Raw genomic sequence first — 27,328 nt, 5'->3', positions numbered from 1 at the left:
AATATACACTTACTGCTCATCATCAGCTGTGTGAGCAAATGCCTTTCTCGCTGCAACTGGAATATTGAAGCTGTAGACCTTAGCCATCCTTAGCACTACATGAGGTTTAATGGTCCAAGGTGCCTTCCCAGACAAAATGTCCCCTCATCAGCCTTTTATTCTTAGGTAAAATGAAAATGGTCATGGAATATTGCAGTAATCTGATTGATATTAATACTGTTAAGGCATGGTGGATCATGCAGCAGGGGGAGGGTAATATGTCCAAAATGTCATTTCTTACCCCTATGGTGGATATGCTGGGTTTACGACTGGGGGTGATGGACCCCGGATTTAAGCTCTGGGCAACTAGGGAAATCTGTCTGTGCGATTTATTTGATGGTGAAATAATGATGGCCCTTGACTAAATAATTCATAAATATGGTCTATTTAGCAAAGACCTTTTCCGCTTTTTTCAGTTCAGAGATTTTTTTCAGAAAGGGTCCACGTTCTTGACCAACCTCTGCAATCTATTATGGAGAAGAGGATACTTTATGCTAAAAGTACTCTCTATTAGTACGCTTTATCATACACTGGGGGAGTAATCCTTCAGAAGACGTTGAGTGGCTTTGCGGGGTTTGGGAGAGGGAATTGGGGGTTGAGATTTCTATGGAGGCATGGGGCACATTTGCGAGAATACAAGGAAGATCTTGATTTGTAGTAGGGCCCATGCTATGCGTCTAAAGATTTTGCATAGAGTCCATCTGGCCCCAGGCAGTCTCTCAAAGTTTAAGGTGGGAGCATCCCTCTTTTGTCCTAAGTGTAAGATAAGTGTCGGTAATCTCACTCATTGTTTATGGTCTTGCCACAGGCTGCATACATATTGGAGTTCTGTGGCAGGGGTTATAGAGAGGGTCTTGAGGGCTAAGGTTAAGATGGACCCTATCTCTCCCCTCCTGGGCCTACACAATATACCCTCTTTAGGTGCTCATGGGAAAAAAAAAAACTTTATAATATCCTCGCTTTCTGTGATAGGAACAATATTTTAATGTGTTGAGTTTCTGAACAAAGGCCCCCCCCTCTTCCCCCCACCCCGGGTCTGTTGGGTTGGTGTGGGCTTATTATGGAACATATCCCTCTGGACATTTTCATGAATGTGGTGCACTGGAAGACAGAAAATTTTTATAGGATATGGTAGCCCTTTCTGGATGACTTGGATGCAGATTTATCTGCCATTTTAACTAGGGTTTTCATGTAGCCATGACATTCTGATTTAGTGTACCTGATGTGCTTGAAGGGAGAATTCTGAATATTTTGAGTGCAATACTTAGTGCTCTAGGGGGTCGAGAGCTGTTTTGCTTGCTTATTTTTTCATTAACTATCTTTATTGATTTGTCCGTTTAGTTGGTTGTTGCTGTTGTGGCATTTTTCCCCCTTTTTTTCAGTTGTTATATGTAATAGAATAATGTTTGTTGGTGCTGTAAATTTATTTGCTTTTTTTTAAAAATGGTTTTGTAAAGAAAGAAAAGTTTAATAAAATATCTAAAAACGGCCCAAGATGCAAAATGAGCAGCTCCTGCACCATGTTCAAACTATAAGACTTTGGAAGGTGATTGTTATTTTGGCAACTACAGGGAATTTTTGTCGGCTGCAATACATTGTTTGATGTCACAGCCATTAATGAAACTGATTCCTGATGACACATGATGTGGTCAAGGTTGCTTAGGGCATGGATTTGGACTCCACAAAGTACATTACTGCCCAAGGTTCAAATAGGACATTGTGCTCACCTCTACTGCATACAACTGCCCTTTAAAGGGATTTATGTTGTTCAAAAGTGGAGCCTCTTCTATCATCGACTGAAGTCCGTGCCCTGCTCACTCTGGGAGTGCTGGCAGCTGTTTTCAGCTCCACTGTGCACTTGATATTTACATCATGATAGAACAAAACAGTGGTTGCACTTTGACGATTCTTTTAGTCAGCCTCTCAGTCTGGTTCACCCCCCACATTCTTCATGTTCCCTTCTCGGTTGCAATCCTGGTCAACCTCATTGGCTTTGATGTTTCCCAGGCTTGGAGGTTTGCCTCATTATGCCAGGTACTGTAGTGTACTGTCTCGTCCCCAATCAAAGCTGGATGCTGCTATCAATGAGTACCCCCACCTGTCTTTTCCCATTCCCTTCCATGATCTATCTTCTACCCCCACAACACCCACCTTATAAATGCACCCCAGCATGCTGCCTCCAGTCTCTATGATTGAGTTGTCAAGGCTCACTCCCACAGCAGGAGCCCACTGATAACCTCCCCACGCTTTTAAAGGACAGAGTCCCAGGGCTGACCTTAATCTATTACCTTGATCAACTTGGACAGCCAAATCTGACTGATGGCTGACTAACTCTGTGACCTATCTCTGTGCAGACCTTTACCTGACTTAACCACAATTCCCTAGACTGGTTATACTAGACCTACACTCCCTGGACCTGCTGAGGTATGGACCCTTGACCCTAGATGCCTCAAATAGCTCAGTGATAGTAACTGAGCCCTTGGTTGATACTGGAAGCTGCTTTCAATCACTGTGCTGGAAACCCCTGACTGGAGGGCGTGTCCCTTGATTTGATAGCGAGCTACTCCCCTTAGACTTTGAGACATGGCCATTTGGTGAATGTATATGCAGTGTGTTTGCTGCATAAGTTGCTGGTACATGGTGCATGTGTTAGACTGACATATCATAGTGATGTGCAGCAACATGTCCAGCCGCTTGACTGATGATAACCAAGACAGGCTGCCTGGCTTTGTATCTGGGCTAAAAAGGCAAGTACAGAAGTAATAAGAGTCTTTGCCTTCTGCCCTCTCAGCCAGACATTAAAGTGCAAAAAGGCAAGGCACAGAAAGGCAAGTCAGGTATGTTGTGAGCATCCAAGTTGGCACAAAGTAAGTTAGCACCAAGAGCTTGTGAGGAGCAACAAGATACCCCCAGTGCAAGCCATGAAATGGATGCCTGTGAAGTATCCTGGAAGCAGCACTACAATGAGACGTTCCAGTTTATTCCAAAATGCAGCCCTGAAGTGAAGAACTGCATTGTAAATGGGTCAGAAGTGTGGCATGATGATCCTTTGAGGATGGTACATATCTGATGCAAATGCTCCTGGACCGAAGGTGCATGTGGTAAAGCATGACCCGTGATGGCGGTGACTGCTGTCCAAAATGGAAGGCTGGAGGAATAACTTGTGAGTGGGCCCGATCTGACTTCCATGTTGGGAATCATTGCTGTTTAGTTTCTATCCAGCAGGTCTAAGAACAGGAAGTTCAAATGAGGGTGAGATTAAGTCTAACGACATGTTAATGCATGCAAATAGGCCTATCAGAACTCACTAACCAACATTTAATCTCATCATGCAAGACGTGATTGGAAAATGGGACCTTTGGTCTCGACATCCCTACTTCTGATCTTATGCAACTTCCCTAACTTTCTTCAATGTTGTTTAATCTCTGAAGATTCTGGTCCCAGATACAGTAGTTCTGCCTCCATCTCCATTAACAATGGATAAAAAGTTGCTCATCAAAATTTTTCATTTTCTGTCACAAGCAATGGGTAAGGATCCCTTTTAAAGGGAAAACCAGTACATCTGAGAATGTGGTCTTTCTCCCCTCAGCCATATTTAAATATTTTGTATGCCTACTTTTCTAATTATATAGAAAATAGCAGCACAGCAACTCAGCAGCATAGTGTCAGGTAAAGAAATGCTGAAAAGGCTGGCAACATTCCGGGTAGAGAAGCTTCCGGGCCCGGATGGGATGCATTCTACATTGCTGAGAGAGTCAGGGGAACAAATCACAGAGCCATTGACAGAACTTGGTGGCTCTAAGAGCAAGTAAGAACTTGGGAATATTGCCATGAGTATCTTATCTCTTGATTTCTCAAAACTTGTCCACCATGTACAAGGTAAAGTCAGGAACATGACCGAATGTTCTCTACTAGCCTGGATGATTACAGCTTAAAAAAAAGCTGTCAGCAAGTTCAATGTCATGCAGGATAAAGCAGCCCACTTGAACGGCATCCCATTTAACAGCTTCAAGATTCACTCCCTCTGGCACAGGGACAATCTACAAAATGCACTGCAACTTCTCACTAATGGTCCTCAACAGCACATTTTAAAATCCATGCACTGTACCACTTAGCTGTTCAAGCTAACCCCACAACCTGCAAGTTTTCTTCCAAGCTATTTGCCATTCATGCTTAGAAATACAGTTCTCATCCTTCAGTATTTGTGGGTCAAAAAATCCTGCAACTTCCTCCCTAACAGCATTTTAGGAGTAGCTACACCAAATGGAATACAGCAATTCAAGAAGAAATATCAATGGCACCTTCTCAAAGGCCATTAAAATGGGCATTAAATGCTGGCTTAGCCAGTGATGGCCACAGCCTGCATATAAATTAAAAAAACCTTAGGATCCAGATACCAGTTCTTCAAAAATTGGCAACCGATGCATACCTTTTGGCAACCCTTAATAGGAAACCCGAATGGCTGCTCAAATATGCCCGAATTACTTTGAATTTTACTTTTGAATTTCACCAGATTTCCTCCCAAAAAACAAACGTATACTGTCAATCCTTGTGTGGCAAACTCCCAGCCCAGTGTGAGCTGACTGATTTTCCAGCAGGCTGTGCCTCATTTGCTGCTTGTGCATCAACCACCACAACAGCTTTGGCTTCTCATTATGAGCAGTATCATCATAACACTTACAACCCACTAGGTTTCCTTGAGCTAGTGCTCTCCACTGGAAACCTCAATTAGGACTTATAATGAGATGCTTGGTCAGGATGAGAGTGTGTTTAATTGTTGAAGGGGAATAGGGATGGATAAGGGAGGTCTCCCTTCAGGTTCAGTTGAAACCACTTTGGAGCTGGTACTCCAAACATAAAGACTGTCAGAAAAGCAGAAACCTTTTCAATGATTCTTCCATTGGAAGTGGCTCACCTAGCACATCATGGTTTGGACAAACAAGGTTAATATCAGGGTATTTAGACAAATAAATCTACAGTTTGATGTTAATGTTGCAAAATGCTGAACAAATGACAATAACAAGATTCACATTTTACTATAAAGTAAAGGGGTAAAAAGGTGCCTTGCCGGGGAGGGACTGTTAGCAAATAAAATTTTGCACTGAGCCACATATTGAGTATTTAATGGTGGATGCTGGAAATCTGAAATAAAAACAAAAAATGCTAGAGAAACTCAGCAGGTCTGGCAGCATCTGTGGAGAGAGAAAAACAGAATAAGGTTTCAAATCCAAAAGACTCCTCAGTTCCAAATAAGTTACATCAAACTTGCAATGTTACCTCTGATATAACTCTTCTTTGGAAGTGAAGAATCTTGGATTTGAAACCTTATTCTCTTTCCACAGATTTTGCCAGACCTGCTGAGTTTCTCCAGCAATTTCTGTTTTTAATAGAGGCTGCTTACGTGTAATTAAAATTGGGAAAGATGGTCAGGCCTGAAATGGACGAGGACTGGAGATTACAAAGATTGGAGAGGGAATGAGAACATGAAAGGATTTCAAAACTAGCACTATGCAAGAATAATAGAAAAATCAAAAAATTTTGAGAATGCTCACAACACATTGTGAATATTATCTGTCCTTTCTGACTGCACACTCAATGGACCTTTGAAACCGAAACTGCATAATTAGATTTACAATGTGTTCCACCCTGGAAAATAAGCAGATTGTGAGATCAAAAGCTGTGGGAAAGGAATTTGAGGCTAAGCAAGATTTGTGTAAAAGAATGAGAGCCTGTGGGCCTGAAGCACAATAGGTGCCATCGCAAAGTGAAGCAGATTTGTTAAATGCAACATGAAAACAAGCAGGTTATCTGTATTCAGGGCAGCCCACCTGCACTACAGTTTAGAAAAACAAAAACATCAACTCCCTCCCCCACTGCCAGCTCATCTGGAAATGCATCAGTTTGCAACACAGATTACCAAGATTCCAACTCTGATCTCTGGGCTGTGTGAAGTTGGTTAAAATTGGTCAAGGCAATGATACAATTGACTCGCAGCTCAAACTCAACACAACTCCTGCCAGAAAGTTCAACTACGTGCATAGCTGGTGATTACACAAGGTTCTTGGTTATGAAGCTTCTCTTCATCAAAAAGCTAACATAAATGTGAGATGTGTATTAAAATGCTTGTGATAACCTATTAAATAGTCTTCAGGACAAAAAAAGAGAGGACAGAGGAAGAAAAGATCCACAAACGTGTCTTAAATCAGAGACCAAGCTGCTCACTGTATCTTGAATAATTCTGCAACTGTGTCCCATTCCACTGTCAATTCCTTATAAACAGATCTCCTAAAGATAACAGTAAACCAGCAGACCTAGATTTTTTATGCCAGACATCTGTGAAATTCAACACTAGTATCCTGAAAGCCCAACTCCTGAGAAAAAAAGAGGAATACTTCAAAACTGTAGGTAAAATACAAAGAATCCTACCACAATCCTGGAATGTCTGCTTAAATTAAATGATGGAGAAAGAAACTGCCTTGAGAACACAGTTAACTTTTTAGTCCTCACCTACGCACAAGGAATTAGAGATGGCATGACAGCACTGGCATAACAGCCCAGAAAAACTTGAATCAAAGCTCCCCCAATAAACTGCTTCAAGTCAATCAACCCAGTTAATGCGCTTGCTACTTACAGACTCCTGTCGGATGATGGACCGGAAACAATGTACAGTCCCACGGTAACGTGGCTGGTTAGAATTTTGTACTTGAAGTCGAACCTACAAAACAAACACATTTCCAGTAAATGGAGACTTGGTTGGGCAGGAATGAAAATGACATTTTCTTCCACAATCACAGTTACAGGTTTAGCAGTAGCTTTTTGATATGAATTAACAATCATTTATTTCTACAGCTACTTTGAAGTCCTGCATTAAAAATTACGTGTTTACAAGAAGAAATAGAAATATGCTACATATTTTTAAAACGCCAGTTTTTTTCTGAAAAGTGATAATCACTTGGTATACGGTCAAACTGGAGAGAAGCTGAGAATGTATAAATTCACCTTTTCTGTACTTACTAGGAATCCCGTGATGAGGCTTATCTCTCATCACAAAGTAACACTTTTGCTGTTAATGAGGACAGCCCCTAGCTCAGAAAGTAAAAGTAGTTAAACGAAACGCATTTCACACATTACATGAAAATAGCAAGAAAATTAAGCTCCTAAACCAACATAATTGTGTCAGTATCCTGGTTAAATATTTCTGGCAGCCATTAAACATAACACAACAGATAACGTTGATCTCTTGTTTACCTACACTGATATTGTGCCAGTTATAGTCACAGAGTAGACACAGTCATTTGAATTCCTAACCCAATGCCAAACTAAATTCTGTAACTGTTTGGGATATCTGTTGTCAGGTCTCAGACAATTGTCACCCTATCACAGATGCAGCGAAGCATGACGCAGCCCCGAGATGACTGTCTTTCATTATTCATCATCCTTTGTGAGGGCGCACCCAGAATTTGCTCAGTACTTTTACTGCAGCTGATGCCTGCAAAGTTACAACACAGTAGAATAAGCCAGTGTCACTACCAAAGTGCTATACTTCGAATGCAGTGGTACAGCATGTTGGAGCACCGTCACAAACTAAGTGCTGTTCATGTGAAGAACCTACAATTAAATACAACCTGGGATAGTTCATTTGTTTCCACGTGCAGCCAGACCACCCAAAACATGCCAATGTTTCATTCCTTACGGACTGTATTCAAATGTCTTTTTTTTTTAAAATGGTAGAAAGTTAGGGTTTCCTACATCTGCATTCCTACATTCCTGATGAAGGGCTTTTGCCCGAAATGTCTATTTTCCTCGGATGCTGCCTGACCTGCTGTGCTTTTCCAGCACCACTCTAATCTTGACTGATCTCCAGCATCTGCAGTCTTCATTTTTCGCCTTCGCATCCAAACAAGACCCAACCCAGTTCCGTAACTCTGCATGGGGTTTTTAAAATGGCTAACCCACCTAAACTGCATACCCTTGGACACTAAGGGGCAATTTTTAGAATGGACAATCCACCTAACCTACGCATCTTTCAACTTCATGAGTGACCAGAGCACCTTGACAAAATCCACATGGAGAGAACATACAAACTCTACATTGATAATCACTCAAGGCTGGAATTGAACCCAGGTCCCTAGCGCTATGAGGCAGCCAATAAGCATTTGCTTAAAGCCATTTCACTTGGGCACCACTAGTGGCCAAAACTTGTCATTAAAATAATGTATCCTGCCCTTTACCTTATGCTGCACTTACACTACAGTGCTGCTGCAAAAATAAGATGGTGCTATTGCTTCTGGGGAGAGAGACGTAGCTGAGGAGCTGATTTCCCCTTGGTCTGCTGAAAGCAAACATAAACAGGTGATGCAGGAAGCATCATATTCACATACCACTATGAAGAAGCCAGCAGTCTGGGTTCTGCAATACAGGCCATTGTGAGCTTTCCTCTGGTATCAACAGATCTGTGGCCAGAAACCTCAAGGTGCAATTAAAGTTTTAAACAATCTTTGACATACTCAATTCTTATACTATTCCCACTAATACCCTGAAATCCACTGCTCAAACTGAAGATGGAAATTTGTGGAAATTAGGAACCTGGTATAATATGGATTTGGTTTCTGTGTAAATGCAGCCTTTTATTCCAACTGACCCTTCATTCTAATTACCCACACATAAAAATAGCCCACTATAATCACAAAAATTATTTCTGTGAAAATAAATTAAAATGGCATATTTATCTTTTCCATAAACCACAATTCATTAAACAAAGAATCAAGAAATAACCATTTGGTTTATTTCAATGAAACTGCATGTTCTTTCATTCAATGACTTCCAATCTCCTCTGGTAAATTCTGAGGTCAAACTCCATCAAGAACAGTAGTTAAAAATTTATGAGTTTAAATTAGTTCTCAATGGCACAACGAATCAGATAAACATTTGGAATAGGCTGAAAGTATTTGAATAAAAGCCAACATTAATAAATGTTACAATTGAGTCGGAGGGAAAATATTAAATATGTTTGATTAGAAGGCTGTATCTGAAAATAAAGCTGTTGACTAGATTATCAAGATTGCATTTGAAAACATTTCCTTCCCTTTTTACAAAGAAACATTTTTAGAACTGGCACTTTAGATCGATCTCAGGTATGTTTAACATTATAGATATCAGCAAGAATGCATTAGCAACCTCACCTTGACTGTATCAAAGGGATGCCCAACAAGAACACCTGCAACACCTGCAAGAAGCAAATAAAACCAAATTAACATATTTGCTTAACTCATGCTGGTCAGCTGTAGAATACAAAATGTGCCAAACAAAGGTCTATATCAAATAATTGAAAGTAACAGGGCTTTAAAATGGCTTGGAAAACTCATTATGAATTGTACCTTTGATGTCAAAAATAAATATGATGACTTGCATTCTTTCGGGAGCTCTACGGGGTTCTGAACCCTAGTCAGCCAGGGTTTTGGAGCGGAGAATACTCTAGCTGCATTGACGACAATCTGGTAGTGGGATGTGGTACAAACAACACCACCAGCAGATTGTACCTGAGCATTGAAATTAGCACACAATGGGTACAACTTTCTCTTCCCTGGATGAAGAAGAACGGCAAATGATTGAGCAAGTTGGCCATGGAGAGATACTAGCCCACTTCTCATCACCTTTGCAAATAAGTGCTGCACAAGAAAATCCATTTCGACCTTTAAGTGGTCAACTAATGACCAATTAAGGGCCTGAACTTCCACCTCAGGTTTAGAAAGAAGCTGCTTTTAAAATTTACTCAGAATTTGGGCTTTGCTGGCCGGTCAGCATTTATTAGATGAAAGTGAGGACTGCAGATGCTGGAAACCAGAGTTTAGATCAGAATGGTGCTGGAAAAGCACAGCAGGTCAGGCAGCATCCGAGGAGCAGGAAAATTGATATTTCGGGCAAAAGCCCTTCATCAGGAATAGAGGCAGGAAGCCTAATGAAGGGCTTTTGCCCGAAAAGCATTGGGGGGGGGGGGGGGAGAAGGTCAGCATTTATTGACCATTTCTAAATGCCTTTTAGAAAGTGGCAGTGGGTTTGCTCCTTATTGAAACCAATAAGTGGCAAAGATGGGGGAAATGACAGCTGCTGAAAGATAGTCCCCCATCTAGCCCTTTCTCCAAGCCCACTGTCCCAATGGCCCTCTACTTATTAAAAAAGGCCTACTTTCTTACCATTTATCTCCTGAAAATTAGACCTTCAGAAAAGGACTCTTGGACACAATCTGTGACCTCTGATGGTTGGGTGATTCTGTTGAGCTGGGACTTCAGCATCAAGGATCTACATTCACTGGGAAGTTTGACAGTTAGCTGTTAACCACCTGATTGGAGCTGGATTTCAGAAACTTTGTTTGTGGGTCCATTGCCACTCAACATGCCACACACCACACACACACACACCACAGCGATTTAGCACTCCAGACCATTACATTCTTTGCTTGATGTACCTAGAGAGTCCAGAAAGTGAATTCCAGCAATATCCCCCATGATACAGAAAAAACAATAAGTGATCTCCCAAACACTGGACGTGTGGCAAAGAGGACAACAAAAGATTTGTCAATTCTGTTATACCACACTTGAACAGCTGGCCATTATTCCTTATCATAGGTGATGTGATGTTAGATATCAAAAATGTCCATTGGGGTGAGATGCTAAAGGAGACACATCTTTGAGGTGCAGAATAAAAGAAACCTCACTTTGCTTTGACCGGAATGCATCCTTCATATTGCTGTAGCTTTACTTAAATTGCTCACTGAATGCACTACAGCACTAAACAAACAGCCTCAATTTCCCAGGACACAAACACTGGAGATATACAATGCAAGTATGAAATGAAATTTCCCATGGTAACTTTTCCATAACATTATTAACATGTTTGGAACAAACCCAAAAGGACATCACCGAATAAGCTAACCATCTGCTAACTACCAGGCTCTGTGAAGGATATGGAAACATGTTTTAAATATAATTTCACCCAGGAAAACCAACTTCAATGTTTTGGAAAAATATCTTGACTCATGTCACATTTTGTTGCAATGTATACCAAAAGCCAGAGAAGATTTGTAAACTGAACTACAATAACACAATCCACATTAAAATGAATGTTACAACTGACACTTTCCTAAAAGATTTGTTATTAAAATTGGGGCAGTCCTGTCTAAATCAGGCTACTTAAAGATAAATATTTTGAATATTGTACATTTACTTCCATTATTCAGCAAGAGCTCAGTGTAGATCTAAACAGTACACCACTATAGTAATTAAACCATTGGTTTCAGATTCTTGAAACTGTCATAGTATATTAACATTTCAACTTCATAAAATAACATAATAAGTGCGTATCTCACTAATCTTATCTCCTGTTTACCTCCAATGTTCTATCAAACCCCACCCACTGTTCCTCCTTTACAACTATACTTTACAATTATCCTAAAGGACTTGAACAAATTGAGCCCACTGATTTAGTCATATCTCAAATCTAAAGATGCACTAAATCCCAGGCTATCCACTGTTATAATGGTGACAATTTGAAAATATTGAATAAGGGCCCAGAATTTATGGTAAGATTAACAGCAAAGCGATAACAGTATTATTATACAGAAAATTACAAACAGCAAACTTCCTATGTCTGCACTATACATGGAAAGTACAAGCTTATAGAAGCAAAACAATGCAGTTGCTCGAAATCAGATATAAAAACAGGACATGCTGGAGAAACTCAGCAGATCTGGCAGCATCTGCAGAAAAAAACTGAGTTAATGCTGCTTCTTCCATTTTGAGGTAGAGTCATATCGGATTTCAAATCCTAACACTTTCTCTCTCCCCAAATGCAGCCAGACCTGCTGAGTTTCTCCAGCATTCTCTGCTTTGTGGAACCCCCTCCAGTTTGTAAGAAGGACGTTGATTTTTCAGTTGCTTGCCATTTCAATAAGCCATCTTGTTCCCATACCAATTGTTTACGTTCTGGATTTGCTATAGTGTTCCAATGAAGCTCAAAGCAAGTTTGAGGAAGAATACTTCATTTTTCCATACAAGTACATTACAGTCTCTCAGACTCAAGATTAAATTAAATTCTGTCTTCCATTTTGATTATAACCCCTTGTTTGAGTTTTCTTGGTTTCACTCTCAGCAACGTAGATCTATTTCCTCCTTTACACACCTATCATTTAAACCATTGCACAATTCTCTTCTTTAACACCAGTAGACCTTGTTTTGTCTTTTGCTTTGGGCACACAATCTGTTCAACTTGTTCATCCTCCCTTTCTGTCAATAGCATAAACCCCAACCCCCTCACCTTTTTCCAGTCCCATTCAGTTAAGAAGAAATGTCATATTGGATTTGAAACATTAATCCACAGATACTGCCACATCTGCGTTTCTCCAGCATTTTTTGTTTTTATTTCAGATTACCATCATCTGAAGCATTTTGCTTTGTTTGTTACAGGTCATCCTCCTCATGCTGGCTCAGCGAAGGATCAGATGGTGTTTGACATTCATGACATCTTTACGAGACCTTTATCCCCATGCAGCATCAAATGATGTACCTCTCTGGTCAGTATTACATTCCTCCCATCACCTTTTCTCTCTATGGCCTCCTCCTGCCTGGGGTTCTGTACTTCCACCAGAGGGTGCTGTTACTGATCACAAGTGGTGTGCCACAAGGATCAGTGCTGGATCCTTGCTTTTCATCATTTATGTAATGATTTGGATGTGAACATATAAGCTATGGTTAGTGAGTTTGCAGATGACACCAAAATTGGAGGTGTAGTGGACAGCAAAGTTACCTCACAGTACAACAGGATCTTGATCAGATGGGCCAATGGGCCAAGGAGTGGCAGATAGAGTTTAATTTAAATAAATGCGAGGTGCTGCATTTTGGGAAAGCAAATCAGAACAGGTCTTATACACTTAATGGTAAGGTCCTGGGGAGTGTCGCTGAACAAAGAGACCTTGGAGTACAGGTTCATAGGTCTTTGAAAGTGGAGTCAGAGGAAAGTAGACAGGATAGTGAAGAAGGCATTTTGAATGCTTCCCCTTTATTGGTCATGCATTGAGTACAGGAGTTGCGAGGTCATGTTGCAGCTTGCTTAAACCATTTTTGAAATACTGCATGCAGTTGTGGTCTCTCTGATAGAGGAAGGATGATGTGAAACTTCAAAAGGTTCAGAAAAATTTTAGAAGGATATTACCAGGGTTGGAGGATTTGAGATATAGGAAGAGGCTGAATAAGCTGGGGTTGTTTTTTCTGGAGAGTCAGAGGCAGAAGGGTGACCTTATGTAGGCTTGAAAAATCATGAGGGGCATGAATAGGATAAATAGATATGGCCTTTTACCCAGGATGGGCATAGGTTTAAGGTGAGATGAGAAAGACTTCAGAGACCTAAGGGGCAACCTTTTCATTGTGTGTGTGTGTGTTGTGTAGTGAGCTGCCAGAGGAAGTGTGGAGGCTGGTAGAATTACAACACTTAGAAAGCATCTGGATGGGTATATGAATAGGATTGGTTTAGAGGGATAGGGGCCAAATGGGATTACATTTATTTCGAATACCTGGTCGGCATGGATGACTTGGACCAAAGGGTCTGTTTCCACGCTGTACATCCCTATGACTCTATGCCTAGTGGGCCCAAAATCTGAGAATGGTGTCCCTGTTGCTTGCTGCAGCCTTCCTTCTAAACATTCTGTTGTGATTGGCAGCCTTACCCCCCTGCTGTTTTCCTTGTCTTGTCCAGGGCAATGGTATGGTAATAACTCCTGCTCTCCCAGTCACCCCTTGTCTACATCACAGTTCTTTACAGAACCAAGTTAAACCCCTGAGGCAGTCAAGGCTGACTGATGTTTACCTGCCACCCTTCTTCAGGTGGTCAATGTCAGAAATTGCATTCTACTGGTGTATTTCAGTGAAAATTTCAACCTCCCCCTTCAACAAGCTAACAGTGAGCTCCTTAGTAACTTTAACTGGCCTTAATTCGGAAGCAAGCAAGTTTGTTGTCCCAGAGTCCCCCTGACCTGTTGACCAATGTTGGTGCTGGGAACAATGTCTCAAAACATGCAGGCAGTGGTATTTTTGAGACCGGATCTCAAATTCCCAACTTTACCAGGGTCTAAACATTTGATTCTTGGTCTCCATACTATAAAGAAGGGAACAGATGCTGTGGCGATTAAGATAAGGTCAGCCAGATAGACATCACAGAAAATAAGTTCCCTGACTAGGGCTGTCATTCTGGTCCTATCAGGGAGCCTGGCTGACAGATATAAACAGAAGTGTTAGAGGTTCTGTTTACTCTCAGAGCTGGCTCTGAGGAAGTTGGACCAGTGTCAAATACTATGCTTACGTAAATAAAGGATGACTGGGTGACAGGATACTGGCTTTTGTGGAATTATTTCAGTGGTGATAAGAGTAAAGAACCTTTTGAGTAGGGGTAAGCATTTCTGGCATCATGCTGTTATTTGGGAAGCTTGACTTATTTGACATGGCCATTGAAGACAGGGCCCAGTATGTGGAAAGAATATATTTTTTCTCCCACCCCCACCCCATGCAAATGGCATTGGTAGATGAAAAGCTGGGAGTAATTCTCCTGACAGCTCGTGGACCTGTAGCTTTTTCAGTTCTAAGGAGCCTAATTTTCCCTGAGGCACCCGATACTAAAACCTTTCAAGAGTTGACGGATTTTGTTAAGGAATATTATAACTGCAAGTCTCTCCTAATTCTGAGATGCTATCAGTTTTACTCGGCAATTCGAGAACCAGGGGAATCCATGTCTGGATTTTTGAATAAGTTAAGACCACTGGCAAGAGGCATGTAACTTTGGTTTAACACTTTATGAGATGCTGAGAGACTGGTTGGTATGTGGAATTAATAATATAACCATGCAAAAGCACACACAATCTGAAGCCCAGCTGGACTTAAAATAGGTACTACAACTAGCTTTGATTTTGGCAAATGCTGAAAGTTGAACACGAGTTGCAGGGTATTCCGATGGAAGTGGACTTCCTTGTCAGTCCGATTTGGTTGGGGGACACCACTTGAGTGAAGGCAATTGCACAGCCACACTCAGGACATATCCTGAACAGAGGGCCTCTAAGACAGCTCACAGCAAAACTCCAAAACAAAGCACAGCCTCGGCTGAAAGGTTAAAATTTTCTTCTGGTTAAATGGTCACCAGGTTCTAACGGACATCAGTATCGGCACGGCCATTTCAGTCATAGCAGAACCAGCTTTTAACAAATTCACTCTGGACTCCAATCCTTAGGACTGCACAATACCTCAGCTAGACTGAGAACCCTTTACAGATTAAAGACAACTTTAGTTCCAGCCTCTTATGAAAAGCAATTATCAGTGACTGTGGTAAATAGCTCAGGCCTAAGCTTGATAGAGTAAAATTGATTCGAGAGATTCACCTAGATTGGCTCAATATTTTTCGATTACAGAATGGCTGTCTGAGTCAAGCTCTAATTAAGTACCCCGAAGTCTGAGGACTATCAAAAGGAGCCAAAGCCACTCATTCCTAATGAAAGGCTTACGCCCAAAATGTTGACTCTCCTGCTCCTCAGATGCTGCCTGACCGACTGTGCTTTTCCAGCACCATGCTCTCGACGCTCATCTCCAGCATCTATAGTCCTCACTTTCTCACCTTGCATAATTCCACGATTCTACAAGGCCTGCCCAGTGACATTTGCCTTGCAGGCAAAGGTAGAAGCTGAAATCAGAAGGCTGGAAAACAAATGTATCAAGCCAGCCCAGTTTGCAGAACGGGCAATTCTGGTCGTACTGATTGTGAACCCAGTCAGGTCAGTTCGCCTTTGTGGAGATTTTAAACAAACAGTAAACAGTTTTTCAAAGCTGGATAAGTAGCCAATCCCTCGCAAAGAGATTCATATGCCAACTGAGCTGGACATGAGCCATGCATATTTGCAACTGTAGTTAGAGGAATATTCACAGAAGAATGCTACAATTAATTTCCATAAGGGTTTGTGCCAATACATGAAACTGTACATCCTCTTCAATTTTTCAGCAGACAAAGGAAACAATTTTGCAAGGTCTGCCACAAATCACCATTTATCTAGATGATGTGCTAATAACAGGAAAGATCAGTAAGGAGCACTTAGGTGTATGCCCACCTGGGACAAATGTCTATGTCCAAGTTCTAAGGAGGGACAAATGTGTGTTCCAGGCACCCCAAGCAACTTACCTGGGCTACAGAGTAGACAAGACCAAAGCTGCCTTGGCTACCAAACATATACCTTAGATCTTTCCTACGACTGGTGAATTATTATGGAATATTTATACATAAGCTAACCTCTATCCTGGCACCTTTGCATTAACCTATCCAAAAAAAAAGGGTCAGCCTTGGAAGTGGTTACATAGCCCTAGCTTTCAGGGAAGTAAAGAAACAGCAATCCTTCCTTTAAGTTGTTGCCACACTATGATCCCACGTGAGATCTGGTATTGATGTGCAATGCCTCCCTGAAGAGTAGTGGGCTAGTTTTGACTCATAGGTGGCCCAATGGAGAGGTACACCCAATAACGAGTGCATCCAGGATGTTGACAAATGTAGAACATAAACACACCCAAGATAGAGAAGGAAGGTTTAGCAATCATATTTGGAGTCAGGGAGTTCCACCAATACCTTTATTGATGTACATTTGTAATAATAATGTACCTAAGGCCCCGGTCAGGTCTGCTTCAAGAGGACAAGGCAGTGCCATCCATACCTTCAGGCCGAATTCAGCAGTTGGGTCTAATGACTACAATTATATATAATTACAAGTTGGAACATCGCCCAGGGAGGCCACTTAGTGAATGCAGATGCATTTAGCCACCTCCCATTGGCAGATACACCATCAGTGGTACCACCACTGGAAGAGTCCATAATGATTTCAAATTTCTGGGCACATGTCCAGTCACAACTGACAACATCAGACTTTAGACGCAAAACAAAAAGTCCTGGCAAAACTGAATCACAGCTGGTGATGGGCTATTACAACCAAAATTGAAAGCTTTTGGTTACACGTCAACTATGATTCTTTCATGGGCTCAATGATCTTAGTCATTTTAGATGCCCATTCAAAGTGGTTGGATTTGCATAGAGTTCATTCTTCAAACGCTGGGACAATGATAGAAAAATGTGCATCTTTTGCAATACACAGACTCCTGAAAGTGTTGGTCAAAAAAACAGGCCATCATTTACCAGCAAAGAATTTGAGCATCTCCTAAAATCAGATGGAATGCGATACACTAAGACAGATTCTTATCATCCAGCATTAAGCAGGCCAGCAGAAAGACCAGCTCAAATTTGAAGAATTTGTTAGATATCAAACTGTCCTGGTTCCTATGACCAGTCTTCATGCAGCTACAGGCAGGGCTCCAGAGGAGTTTCTAATGGGGAGAAGGATGCCCCAGGTCAAATTTGATCTTCCTAAATACGGAGTGGGGAGGGTGTATTGGCATCAGCAACGCCAATGCCAGACACAAACTCTGGTAAATGAGATAGACATTTGATAAGAGGCAAAGTTTGGCATAGGCCCTGTATGGGTGGGAGACATGGTTGATGCAAGGTCAGGACCAGTGATGTATAAAATTCAATTAGGAGCAACAGTCTTGAACAAGCATGGACCATATGAAAACTGAACTCACAAATAGTTTAGGAGCGAAACATGCCCTGCCCCTCAGAACAGTGGAAAAGGCTATCTGAACCCATTGGTCCTCCCTTTCCATCAAGTGTTGAAGAGACGTCCAAATCTGAGATGGACATGGTGGATCTTGCCACATTAATGCCTTTGCTGCCGAAGAAGAGTGAATTTCTCCCAAGATTCTCCGAATGCAAAAGGCGAGCTTTTGTGCGTTACACGCTGCCCGTATCTAACATTGAGTTGAAGGAACCTAACCCAGCGCTGAAATGCCCCAGGAGACACGTATAGAAAAAGAGCAGCCTATGTCCTCTGACTCAGAGGGGAAGGGATGTAGTGATTGTAACGAGGTCAGCCAGGTGTACCTCAGAAAAGATCCTCGGTTGGGCTAGTCCAATCAGACAGCTCTGGCTGACAGATAAAGAGGTGTGTCTGGTGGAAACGGAGTAAAGATTCGTGCACCTTGTAAAAGAAAAAAAGGAAAAAAATAAATAGGAGAAAAAAAAAGGTGTGTGTCGGATATTCTGACACTCTGAAAGCTGGCTCAGAGAGCTGGACCAGTGTCAAAGACTTTTCACGTAAATAAAGGATAACTTGGTGATGGGCTACTGGTCTCTATGGAGTTATTTCAGATGCACTGGGAAAAAGCATTAAAAAAATTATGGTACTAGAACTGAGAGAAGATAGCTATTGGGAAAGATTGATCATGTTGGGGTTTTCTTCTTTAGAATAAAATCTTAGAGAGGATCTAATAACGGAAAGGCTTTTGAAATTAGAAATAGCTGATGGGATAGATGTGGCGAGACTTTCATTTGTAATGTTCCTAAGAGGGTAAATGAGTATAGATAACAGAAAATTTCTTTACTCAGTTAAATTCAATCCCTTGTGAACGATTAATGCAATTAACTGAAAGAGAGTGGAAAAGAAAAACATGCTGAAAGACTGAAATGAGGTAGGTGGAATAGAAGGAGACTTATGAATCATGTATAAACTCCAGCATGAGTTAAAGAACTTAGCCTGTTCCTGTGCGAGACATCCAATCTTGTAAGTATTTGTATAATACAATGTTCTTAATTGTGCAATCCTTTTCTTACTTATACTTCAGTTCAACAATGTTTGGGCTGTTATTTTCACATTCCTATAGTCCGATTCATTAGATGTCAAGTTGCTTGCTTGTTTTCCCTTATTGCAGTATGTATTTTCAGCAACTTGGCGTGCAGAAGATCCAAAACCTAAACGTGTAAGGACATGTCTAGCTAACAGCCTTTATAAAGATACTGTGTTATGTTAGCTTGCTGGAAAGGTGTCAAGGCACCAGATCTGACATTTGACTGCAAGGCCCATTCTCAGATTGAATTAAATATGTTCCTTCAATCAGGCACTTTGGAAAGCATTTTCGGCTTTTCTCTGAAAAGAAGTTCTAGAAGTGGAAATCTACTCAGCGAGAGCTGCTAGCCAATCAGAAGTTGGCAGCCCCACACGAAGGTTACGGCTACTGCTGGGAGTGCACTCAACATTGTGAGGACTAGGATATCAACTAAGTGCATTTTCTGGTAGGACGTTTCTGAGGTTTGGAATGCAGGGGAGTTGGAAGCAAGAGCAGAGGGTGATTCTCAACCGCTACCTCTGTTTTCTTCTGTACAGTCTCTCAACTAAGTGTGCAGATAAAGAAGCACTCCCAGCCAACTACCTGAATGCACTGGTTTACCAGTTAGATGGGTCAACTGTAGCCCAGGTGGAAACAGACCCTTGAGTGGTCATTAATCGACATGTTCTGGGACATCACCAACCCCTTTAATTAAGTTGCCTCCCCGTCTACAGGGCTACTGCATCTAGGTCTGGAAAATTCTGCCCTTAACTTTCTTTTTGGATTATTCAATTTGGCAGTTGGGGAAAACTAAATAAGCTGGAAATTCTGTACACTTTGTCAATGTTACAATTTTTCTTTTCCAAGAAGTTTTGGTATACTGAAATATCAGTTCAACTCTAGGGCTCAATACCTTAAAGGATAAATAGTTAAAGTTTTTATCGTTAAATAAATTTCCTAAACATGTAGCAATTGCTCATGTAAATTTAAGAAGTCTGTTTAACGATAATGGAATATACGCAGAAATGTGAGAACACAGAGCAGCAACAATCCCCTCAGGGACCTTATGACAATGCTCATTATGATTTTATGCTTGCTGGAAGAAACACAAACATAACTTTCAGTTACTCAAATGACAAATCCTGTACCATAACCACCATAGATGTCCAAACTGACAAGATGGGGGAGGGGCTATATATAGAAATATGTTCTAGGTGTGTAAAATCATAGAAGAGATATTATGTCCTGAAAGTATTACGAGGATCTATAAGGTTTCAACTATTATATTCAGTAGGAAAGCAAAGTTAGTTAACATTCTGTTAAACATATCTGTATTCAGGTTCAGTTAGTCTTATTTCTAACCGGTTTTTCTCATTATAAAATCAAAAACTTAAATGTATAAAGCCACAAGTCCAACTAAAATGTGAATTTCAAATATTATTGCAAGATTTACCATTATCATGTCTTAAAAAGGCAATCAAGGATTACAGTAAGAAACACAATGAAGCAATAACTTGAGGTGATGCTACTACAGCTTGACACTATCACTACAGACACACTGTTAAACGACAACACATGCTCAGTTCTCATTATCCATGAGGGATAGGGGCATGGATTTCACAAAAAAAAACGCAAAAATCACTTTCTTCTTTACCACAGAGGGCAGTTGAGGCTGGGTCACTATGTAGTAAGGGAATTGAAGGTTATGGGAAAAGAATGAAATATGGCATTGAGGATGATCAGATCAGCCATGATCTTATTGAATGGCAGATCAGATTAAATAAGCTGAATGGCCTACTTCTGCTCTTATGTCTTGTGATCTCATGGTGATAACCTTAAGAACAATACACATTGTATATTTGGGAACTTTGAATAATATGATAAACCTAAAAGTCAAACCACTTCGAGAGTCTGTAATTCCTTGGTATGCTAGAATCAGGTAAAATCATAGCAACATTCTGCTGGCAAATCAGCATTGTTCAACTCCGCCCACGAGTTGTTCATAGCTATTCTATTTCTTAGTTTAGCTTGCTAGCATTTCAAAGTAATTTCACAGCAGTGCACTCTGTCTGATTGGTAGTCGCCATCCCATTCTCCCAATTCCTTCGACTCCGCCGCATCTGCTCCCAGGAGGACCAGTTCCAAAAACGCACAACCCAGATGGCCTCCTTCCTCAAGGACCGCAATTTCCCCCCCGACGTGGTCGACAATGCCCTCCACCGCATCTCTTCCACTTCCCGCTCCTCCGCCCTTGAACCCCGCCCCTCCAACCGCCACCAGGACAGAACCCCACTAGTCCTCACCTACCACCCCACCAATCTCCATGTAAAGCGCATCATCCGCCGTCATTTCCGCTACCTCCAAACGGACCCCACCACCAAGGATATATTTCCCTCCCCTCCCCTAACAGCATTCCGTAAAGACCACTCCCTCCGCGACTCCCTCGTCAGATCCACACCCCCCACCAACCCAACCTCCACTCCCCGCACCTTCCCCTGCAACCGCAGGAGGTGCAAGACTTGCGCCCACACCTCCCCCCTAACCTCCCTCCAAGGCCCCAAAGGAAACTTCCATATCCGCCACAAATTCACCTGCACCTCCACACACATCATCTATTCCATCCTCTGCACACGATGTGGCTTCCTCTATATTGGGGAGACAGGCCGCCTACTTGCGGAGCAATTCAGAGACCCACATTATCTACTGCATCCGCTGCAGCCGGTGTGCCCTCCTCTATATTGGGGAGACAGCTAATGCCTGAAACGTCGATTCTCCTGTTCCCTCGATGCTGCCTGACCTGCTGCGCTTTTCCAGCAACACATTTCCATAAGTGCTACCCTGAATGGAAGGTGCCATTATCTGCTGTAGCATTTTAAGAGGAGAACCAGTTGAGCTGAACCCTCTCCCTTGAAGAGTCCAATACTCGTGGTTTGCCATGACGTTTTTGCAAGTCTTGCTGCTAGGCTCAAGTGTGAGCACTTGGACCATGCAAAAATGATCCAGATGTCTAAAGCACTAACTTGACTGCTATAGTCAGTTCTGTCTGCAAGCATAAACTGCTTTTGTTTTTCTACATTGTAAAGTCACTCCTGTTCTGGCTGGTACTCATTTTAGTTAGCACCTTGTAAAACAAATTTTACACAAATGAAGAGAAACAAAAAACATATGAATTTTAAAAATACAAGTGCATAAAATAACATTGTGTGATGCACTTCTTTTTTAGTTGATACTGTGATTATTGGAATTTTGGGAATTACTATCATGAAGACATTAATATTTTCGCATTGCACTGAGAACATGTAGCTAGAATACCAGTGGTATTTTGTAATTAACAGCACTTCTTCCATTAAAATGGTATTCTATGAACTGAAGAAACAAAATGGCCGGACCTCTAGAACCAACATCAATATGTTCCAATAATACAGCTATAGAGGAAATGGAGTGTTATTACATATTTCAACATACTATCATACAAATAGGCCATTCAGCCTGGTTAGTCATTCAAGATCACTGGTAATCTGATTGGTACATAAACTATATTTTCCTGCCTACCCCTGACACCCTTTAAATCCCAAGTTAGTCAAGAATCTACCTAAATAAGATTTAAAATTTTTCAGAACCCTCAAAAAGAAATCCCTTTGTATGTCTTAAATGGAAGATTCTGTACCTTTAAAACTGTGCCCCCAGTTCCAATCTTTTTCATAAAGGATAAATATCTTTTCAGTATTCATCTCATCAAGTCCTCTCAAGATCTGACATATTTTAATAAGACTGCCTCTCATTCCTCTAAACTCAATAGTTAGAAATCCAACCTTCCAACCCTCCCTTGTTGATTCCTGGATTAACAGAATTATCCAGTCAAGCAAGACTTTGCTGACCTATTTGTAATGCAATTATGCTGTTATTTTAATTAAGACTGAAACTGTATGGGATACTCGATATTTCACCAGTGGTGTACCCGATGCAACTACAGCAAAACATTCCTACTTTAATACTCCATTCCCCTTGCAATAAACAACACTCCATTTGTTTTCCTAATCACTTGCTATATCTGCATCTTAGCTTTGTGAAGCATGTACCAGGACACCCAGCTCCCTCGGTATCTCAGCTATGCAAGTTCTCCCCATTAGGCCATCTATTTTATGTATTCTTGCTGCCAAAATTAAGATGTTCACAATTTCCCATGTTGTACGCTGCCATTTTTTGCCCATGCACCCAACCTATTAATATCCCTTTACCGAGTCCTTATGTCCTCTTCACAACCCTTTTTTTAAAACTACCAACCTTAGTATCATCAGCAAATATAGCGACAATACATTTGGTCACATCACCTAAGCTGATTGTTAATAGTTAAAGCCCCAGTAGTGATCTCTCCAGCATCTGACTAGATGCAGTTTGCTGACATGAAAATTGGCCTACATGCCTAGTCTGTTGGCCAACAAATCCTCAAAAATCCATGACAAAAATAAAGAAACCATTTATATAATGCTGCATCCTGATGTGGGAACAACACAGGGGAAAGTGTGAGCTTATGCACTTTGGTAAAAAGAATAGTGACGCAGACTATTTTCTAAACAAGGAAAAACTTTGGAAATCTGAAGCACAAAGGGCCTTAGGAATACTATTAGGATTCTCTTAAGATTAACATGCAGATTTAGTTGGCAAATGCAATGTTAGCATTCATTTTGAGGGGGATTGAATACAAGACTATAGGTGTACTGCTGAGGCTGCATCAGATTCCAGTCAGACTATATTTGGAATAATATGAGCAGTTTTGGGCTTCATATCGAAGGAAGGTGTTGGAGAGGATCCAGAGATGGTTTATAAGAATGATCCCGGGGATGAAGAGCTGGTCCTATAAGGAGTGGTTGTGGACTCTGGGCCTGTACTTAAGAAATAAGAAGGATTAGGAGGGATCTGATTGAAACCTACTGAATATGAAGAGTCCTGGATAGAGTAGATGTGAGAAGATGTTGCCACTCGTAGGACAGACTAGGACCAGAGTATTTCAAAGTGTAGGGATGACCCTTTAGAACTGAGATGAGGAGGAATTTTTTCAGTCAGATGACGGTTAATCTGTGGAACCCATTGCTGCAGAAGATTGTGGAGACAAAGTCATTGAGTAAATTTAAGACAGAAACATGGGTTCTTGATTAGTAATGGGGATCAAGGGATACGGAGAGAAGGCAGGAGAATGGGGTTGAGAAATATGGTTGGAATGGCAGAGCAGATTCGATGAGTTGAGTAGCCTAATTCTGCTCATATCTTATGGTCTTATGATTTTCAAGTAATTATTGTTGATATATTTTTGTTGTTGCATAATCAAAGGCAAGAAAATTCAAGTCTGGATGTTTTGAGCTAAATTTCCCAATTGAAACCAAAAATAAATTGGCAGGCTACTATTGAAAATAGCACTAAATCTGGAAAATATATTCCATTTAACAAAATTAAAACTTTACAAATTGAGGTTTTAGAAATTTAACAACATGTTTAGGGAGAGCAGACATTAACAATATAATTTCAGGTTACTGAAATTTATGGTGGACTGAAGCTATTCAAACTGATGGAAAAATTATGAGAAGAGTACCAATGCATATCTGTAATAAGTTTAAAATCTACAATCAGGTAAGATTTTATACAAGGTGGCCAGGAATAGAGAAGAAACCAAGAGGAGTGAAACAATTGCAATTCAGAACAAACATATGCATAGGGGTGAGGGGTAGAAAACAGAAATGTTCTGAATCTTTTTCTTGCAAAGCTGAAAGAAAAATACAACCAAGTATACTGTTCCATTTAAGCTGGCAGTTCATAACAGGCATTATAGATTATGTTATCTGTCTTTGGCATTAAAGGACCAAGTTACGAATTGTACTCAAATGTTTTATTGTAGCAAAACACACCCAAATGCAGGAAACAAAGTAAGGTCACATACTTTCATGACAAATGTTAAGCTGAGCATTAGAATTTGGCAAACTATTTCATCATTAAAAAAAGATTATGCATGCCAAAAAACAGATCAAGCAAGTAGATTACATTAGCTTTACTAGCCTGAATCATACAATTTTCTTTATTCTTCTCTCCATACTATTGTTTGTAATACAAAGCAGAGTTTAGCCAATGGAAACCCAGAAGTTAATTAACAATGTTTATTTTATAGGAGAAAATTTCTATTTTCTACTCTATTTATATTTATGTTACTACGCCTTCAAATTAACAATTTAACACCAAATGAAAATCTCCATTTCGTCATATACTGAGATAAACATCATTTATTGTGGGTATTACAATACAGCGATGGCATTAATTTTAGTGCAGATTCCCAACTTAAACAAGAAGCCATGTAAATTGAACTTCTTCTACAAGAAAACTCTCAGAATGGAACCTGGATGTAACTATTCTGTTGATCTTTTAGACTCCAACTCAAATATCAGCAGAAATCACAATTTAGTCCAGAAGAAAGCCTCAACAAAGTTCTGCATCCATTGATTAAACGGTGGCTGAGAAATTTAATTCAGTATCACAAGTTTGAAGGACAAATTGCAAAGTTATTTAAATTAGAGTCAAACTGCACAGAAGCAGACTTTTTGGCCTAACTCATCCATGCCAAACAGATTTCCTAAACTGAAATACTCCCATTTGCCTGCATTTGACCCATATCACTCTGAACCTTTCCTATCCATGTATCTATCCTAAAGTCTTTTAAAATGTTGTACTCACTTTTACCACTTTTTCTGGCAGCTTCTTCCATATATGTACCAACCTCTGTGTGAAAACATTGCCACGCAGGTCCCTTTGAAATCTTTTCCCCTCACCTTAAACCTATGCTCTCCAGTTTTTGGATTCCACGACCCTGAGGAAAAGACCCTGGCTATTCACCTCATCTGTGTGCCTCATGACTTTATAAACCTCAATAAAAGGTAACCCCCTGAGCCTCCTATGCTCCAAGGGAAAAACATCCCAGTCTATCCAGCCCCTCCTTATAACAGAAACCCTCCAGGCTCGGTAACATTCTTGTTAATTTTTTTTATGTACCTCTCCAGTTTAATAATATACTTTCTAAAGCAAGGCGACCAGAATTGTACACAGGACTCCAAATGTGGCATTACTGATGTCTTGTACAGCCTAAAATGATGTTCCGCTTCTGTACTCAATGCTCTGACCGATGAAGGCAATTGTGCCAAATGCCTTCTTTACCACAGTCTACTGGTGACATCATTTTCCAGGAACTATGTATCTGCACCCCTAGATCTTTCAGTTCAACAACACTCCCCCAGGCCTTACCATTAACAATATAAGTCCTGCCAGGTTTGTCTTTTTAAAAGACTTTAGGATAGATACATGGATAGGAAAGATTCAGAGTGATATGGGTCAAATGCAGGCAATTGGAAGTATTTCAGTTTAGGAAATCTGTTTGGCATGGATGAGTTAGGCCAAAAAGTCTGCTTCTGTGCAGTTTGACTCTAATTTAAATAATTTTGCAATTTGTCCTTCAAACTTGTGATACTGAATTAAATGTAGCACCTTGCATACATCTCAATTAAACTCTAACTGCCATTCCTTGGCTCACTGGACCAGTTGATCAAGATCCTATTGTTCCCTTAGATAACCTTCTTCACTATCCAGTATATCACCAATTTTGGTGTTACCTACAGACGTATTAACCATCTCCTATATTCTAATCCAAATCATTTTTATAAATGACAAACAGTGACCCAGCATCGATCCTTGCAGCACACTGCTGGTCATCCAGGCCTCCAGTCTGAACAACCCTCTGCAACCACCCTCTGGCTCCCACCACCATGAAGCCAATTTTGTATCCAGTTGGCTAGGTCTCCCTGGATCCCATGCAATTTATCCTTCCTAACCAGTCTAGTACGCGGAACCTTTTTGAAAGCCTTGCTGAAGACCATGTAGACAATGTCTACCGCTTTGCCTTCATCTATCTTCTTGGTCACCTCTAAAAAATTCACTCAAATTTGAGACACGCTTTCCCAACACAAAACCATGCTGACTACCTCTAATCAGTCCATGCCTTTTCAAATGCATGTAGATGCTGTCTCTCAGAATCCCCCCCAAACAACTTACTTACCATTGACTCAGGTTGACCAGTCTGTAGTTCCCTGGTTTTTCCTTGCAGCCTTAAGTAATGGCACAACATTAGCCACCCTCCAGTCTTCTAGCATCTGACCCATGCCTGTCAATGGTACAAGTATCTCTGCTAGAGGACCCACAATTTCTTCCTTAGCTTCTCAAAATGTCCTGGGGGACAGGTCGCACAAAATTCATCTACCTTTATGTGTTAAGACCTTCAGGACCTTCTCTTCTGTAATGTGAACTCTTTTTGCTATTTATTTCCCAGAGTCATTTCTGCTCTAATTCTGCTCTATTACATAGAGAAAGATACCGGTGAGCAACAGCCACCACTGCATTCAGCTAACGGTCATTAGCAAACCAAAATTCAAAATCTTTACTAAAAAGATTGGGATAGATTACACTACATAACTAATCAAGTGACATTATTTTGGAAATCATACTGTATTTTTTAGCCATGCACTTTT

The 27,328-nt window shown here is 40.8% G+C and overlaps 1 protein-coding gene across 5 annotated transcripts in view; it reads right to left on the bottom strand.

Annotated features, from left to right (window-relative positions):
* LOC122553522 (mitochondrial basic amino acids transporter) overlaps positions 1-27,328 on the bottom strand; it is a 47,524-nt gene that overhangs the window by 5,260 nt on the left and 14,936 nt on the right. Inside the window, exons 2-4 of one of the 5 annotated variants that reach the window (XM_043697420.1) lie at positions 9,222-9,265; positions 8,421-8,492; positions 6,671-6,754 (exon numbers count right to left, since the gene is read on the bottom strand). Coding sequence is in view for 1 of the 5 variants with exons in the window: in XM_043697416.1 (XP_043553351.1) it covers positions 6,671-6,754; positions 9,222-9,265 (128 nt within the window). In the remaining 4 variants the exon portion in view is untranslated. The other 4 variants (XM_043697417.1, XM_043697416.1, XM_043697418.1 and 1 more) reach the window with 4 other exon arrangements.

Source organism: Chiloscyllium plagiosum, chromosome 10, assembly GCF_004010195.1.
Source record: "Chiloscyllium plagiosum isolate BGI_BamShark_2017 chromosome 10, ASM401019v2, whole genome shotgun sequence".
NCBI classification, from domain to species: domain Eukaryota; kingdom Metazoa; phylum Chordata; class Chondrichthyes; order Orectolobiformes; family Hemiscylliidae; genus Chiloscyllium; species Chiloscyllium plagiosum.
The sequence above is the reverse complement of the archived record's forward strand: the minus strand, read 5'-3'. Positions and strand labels throughout refer to the sequence as shown.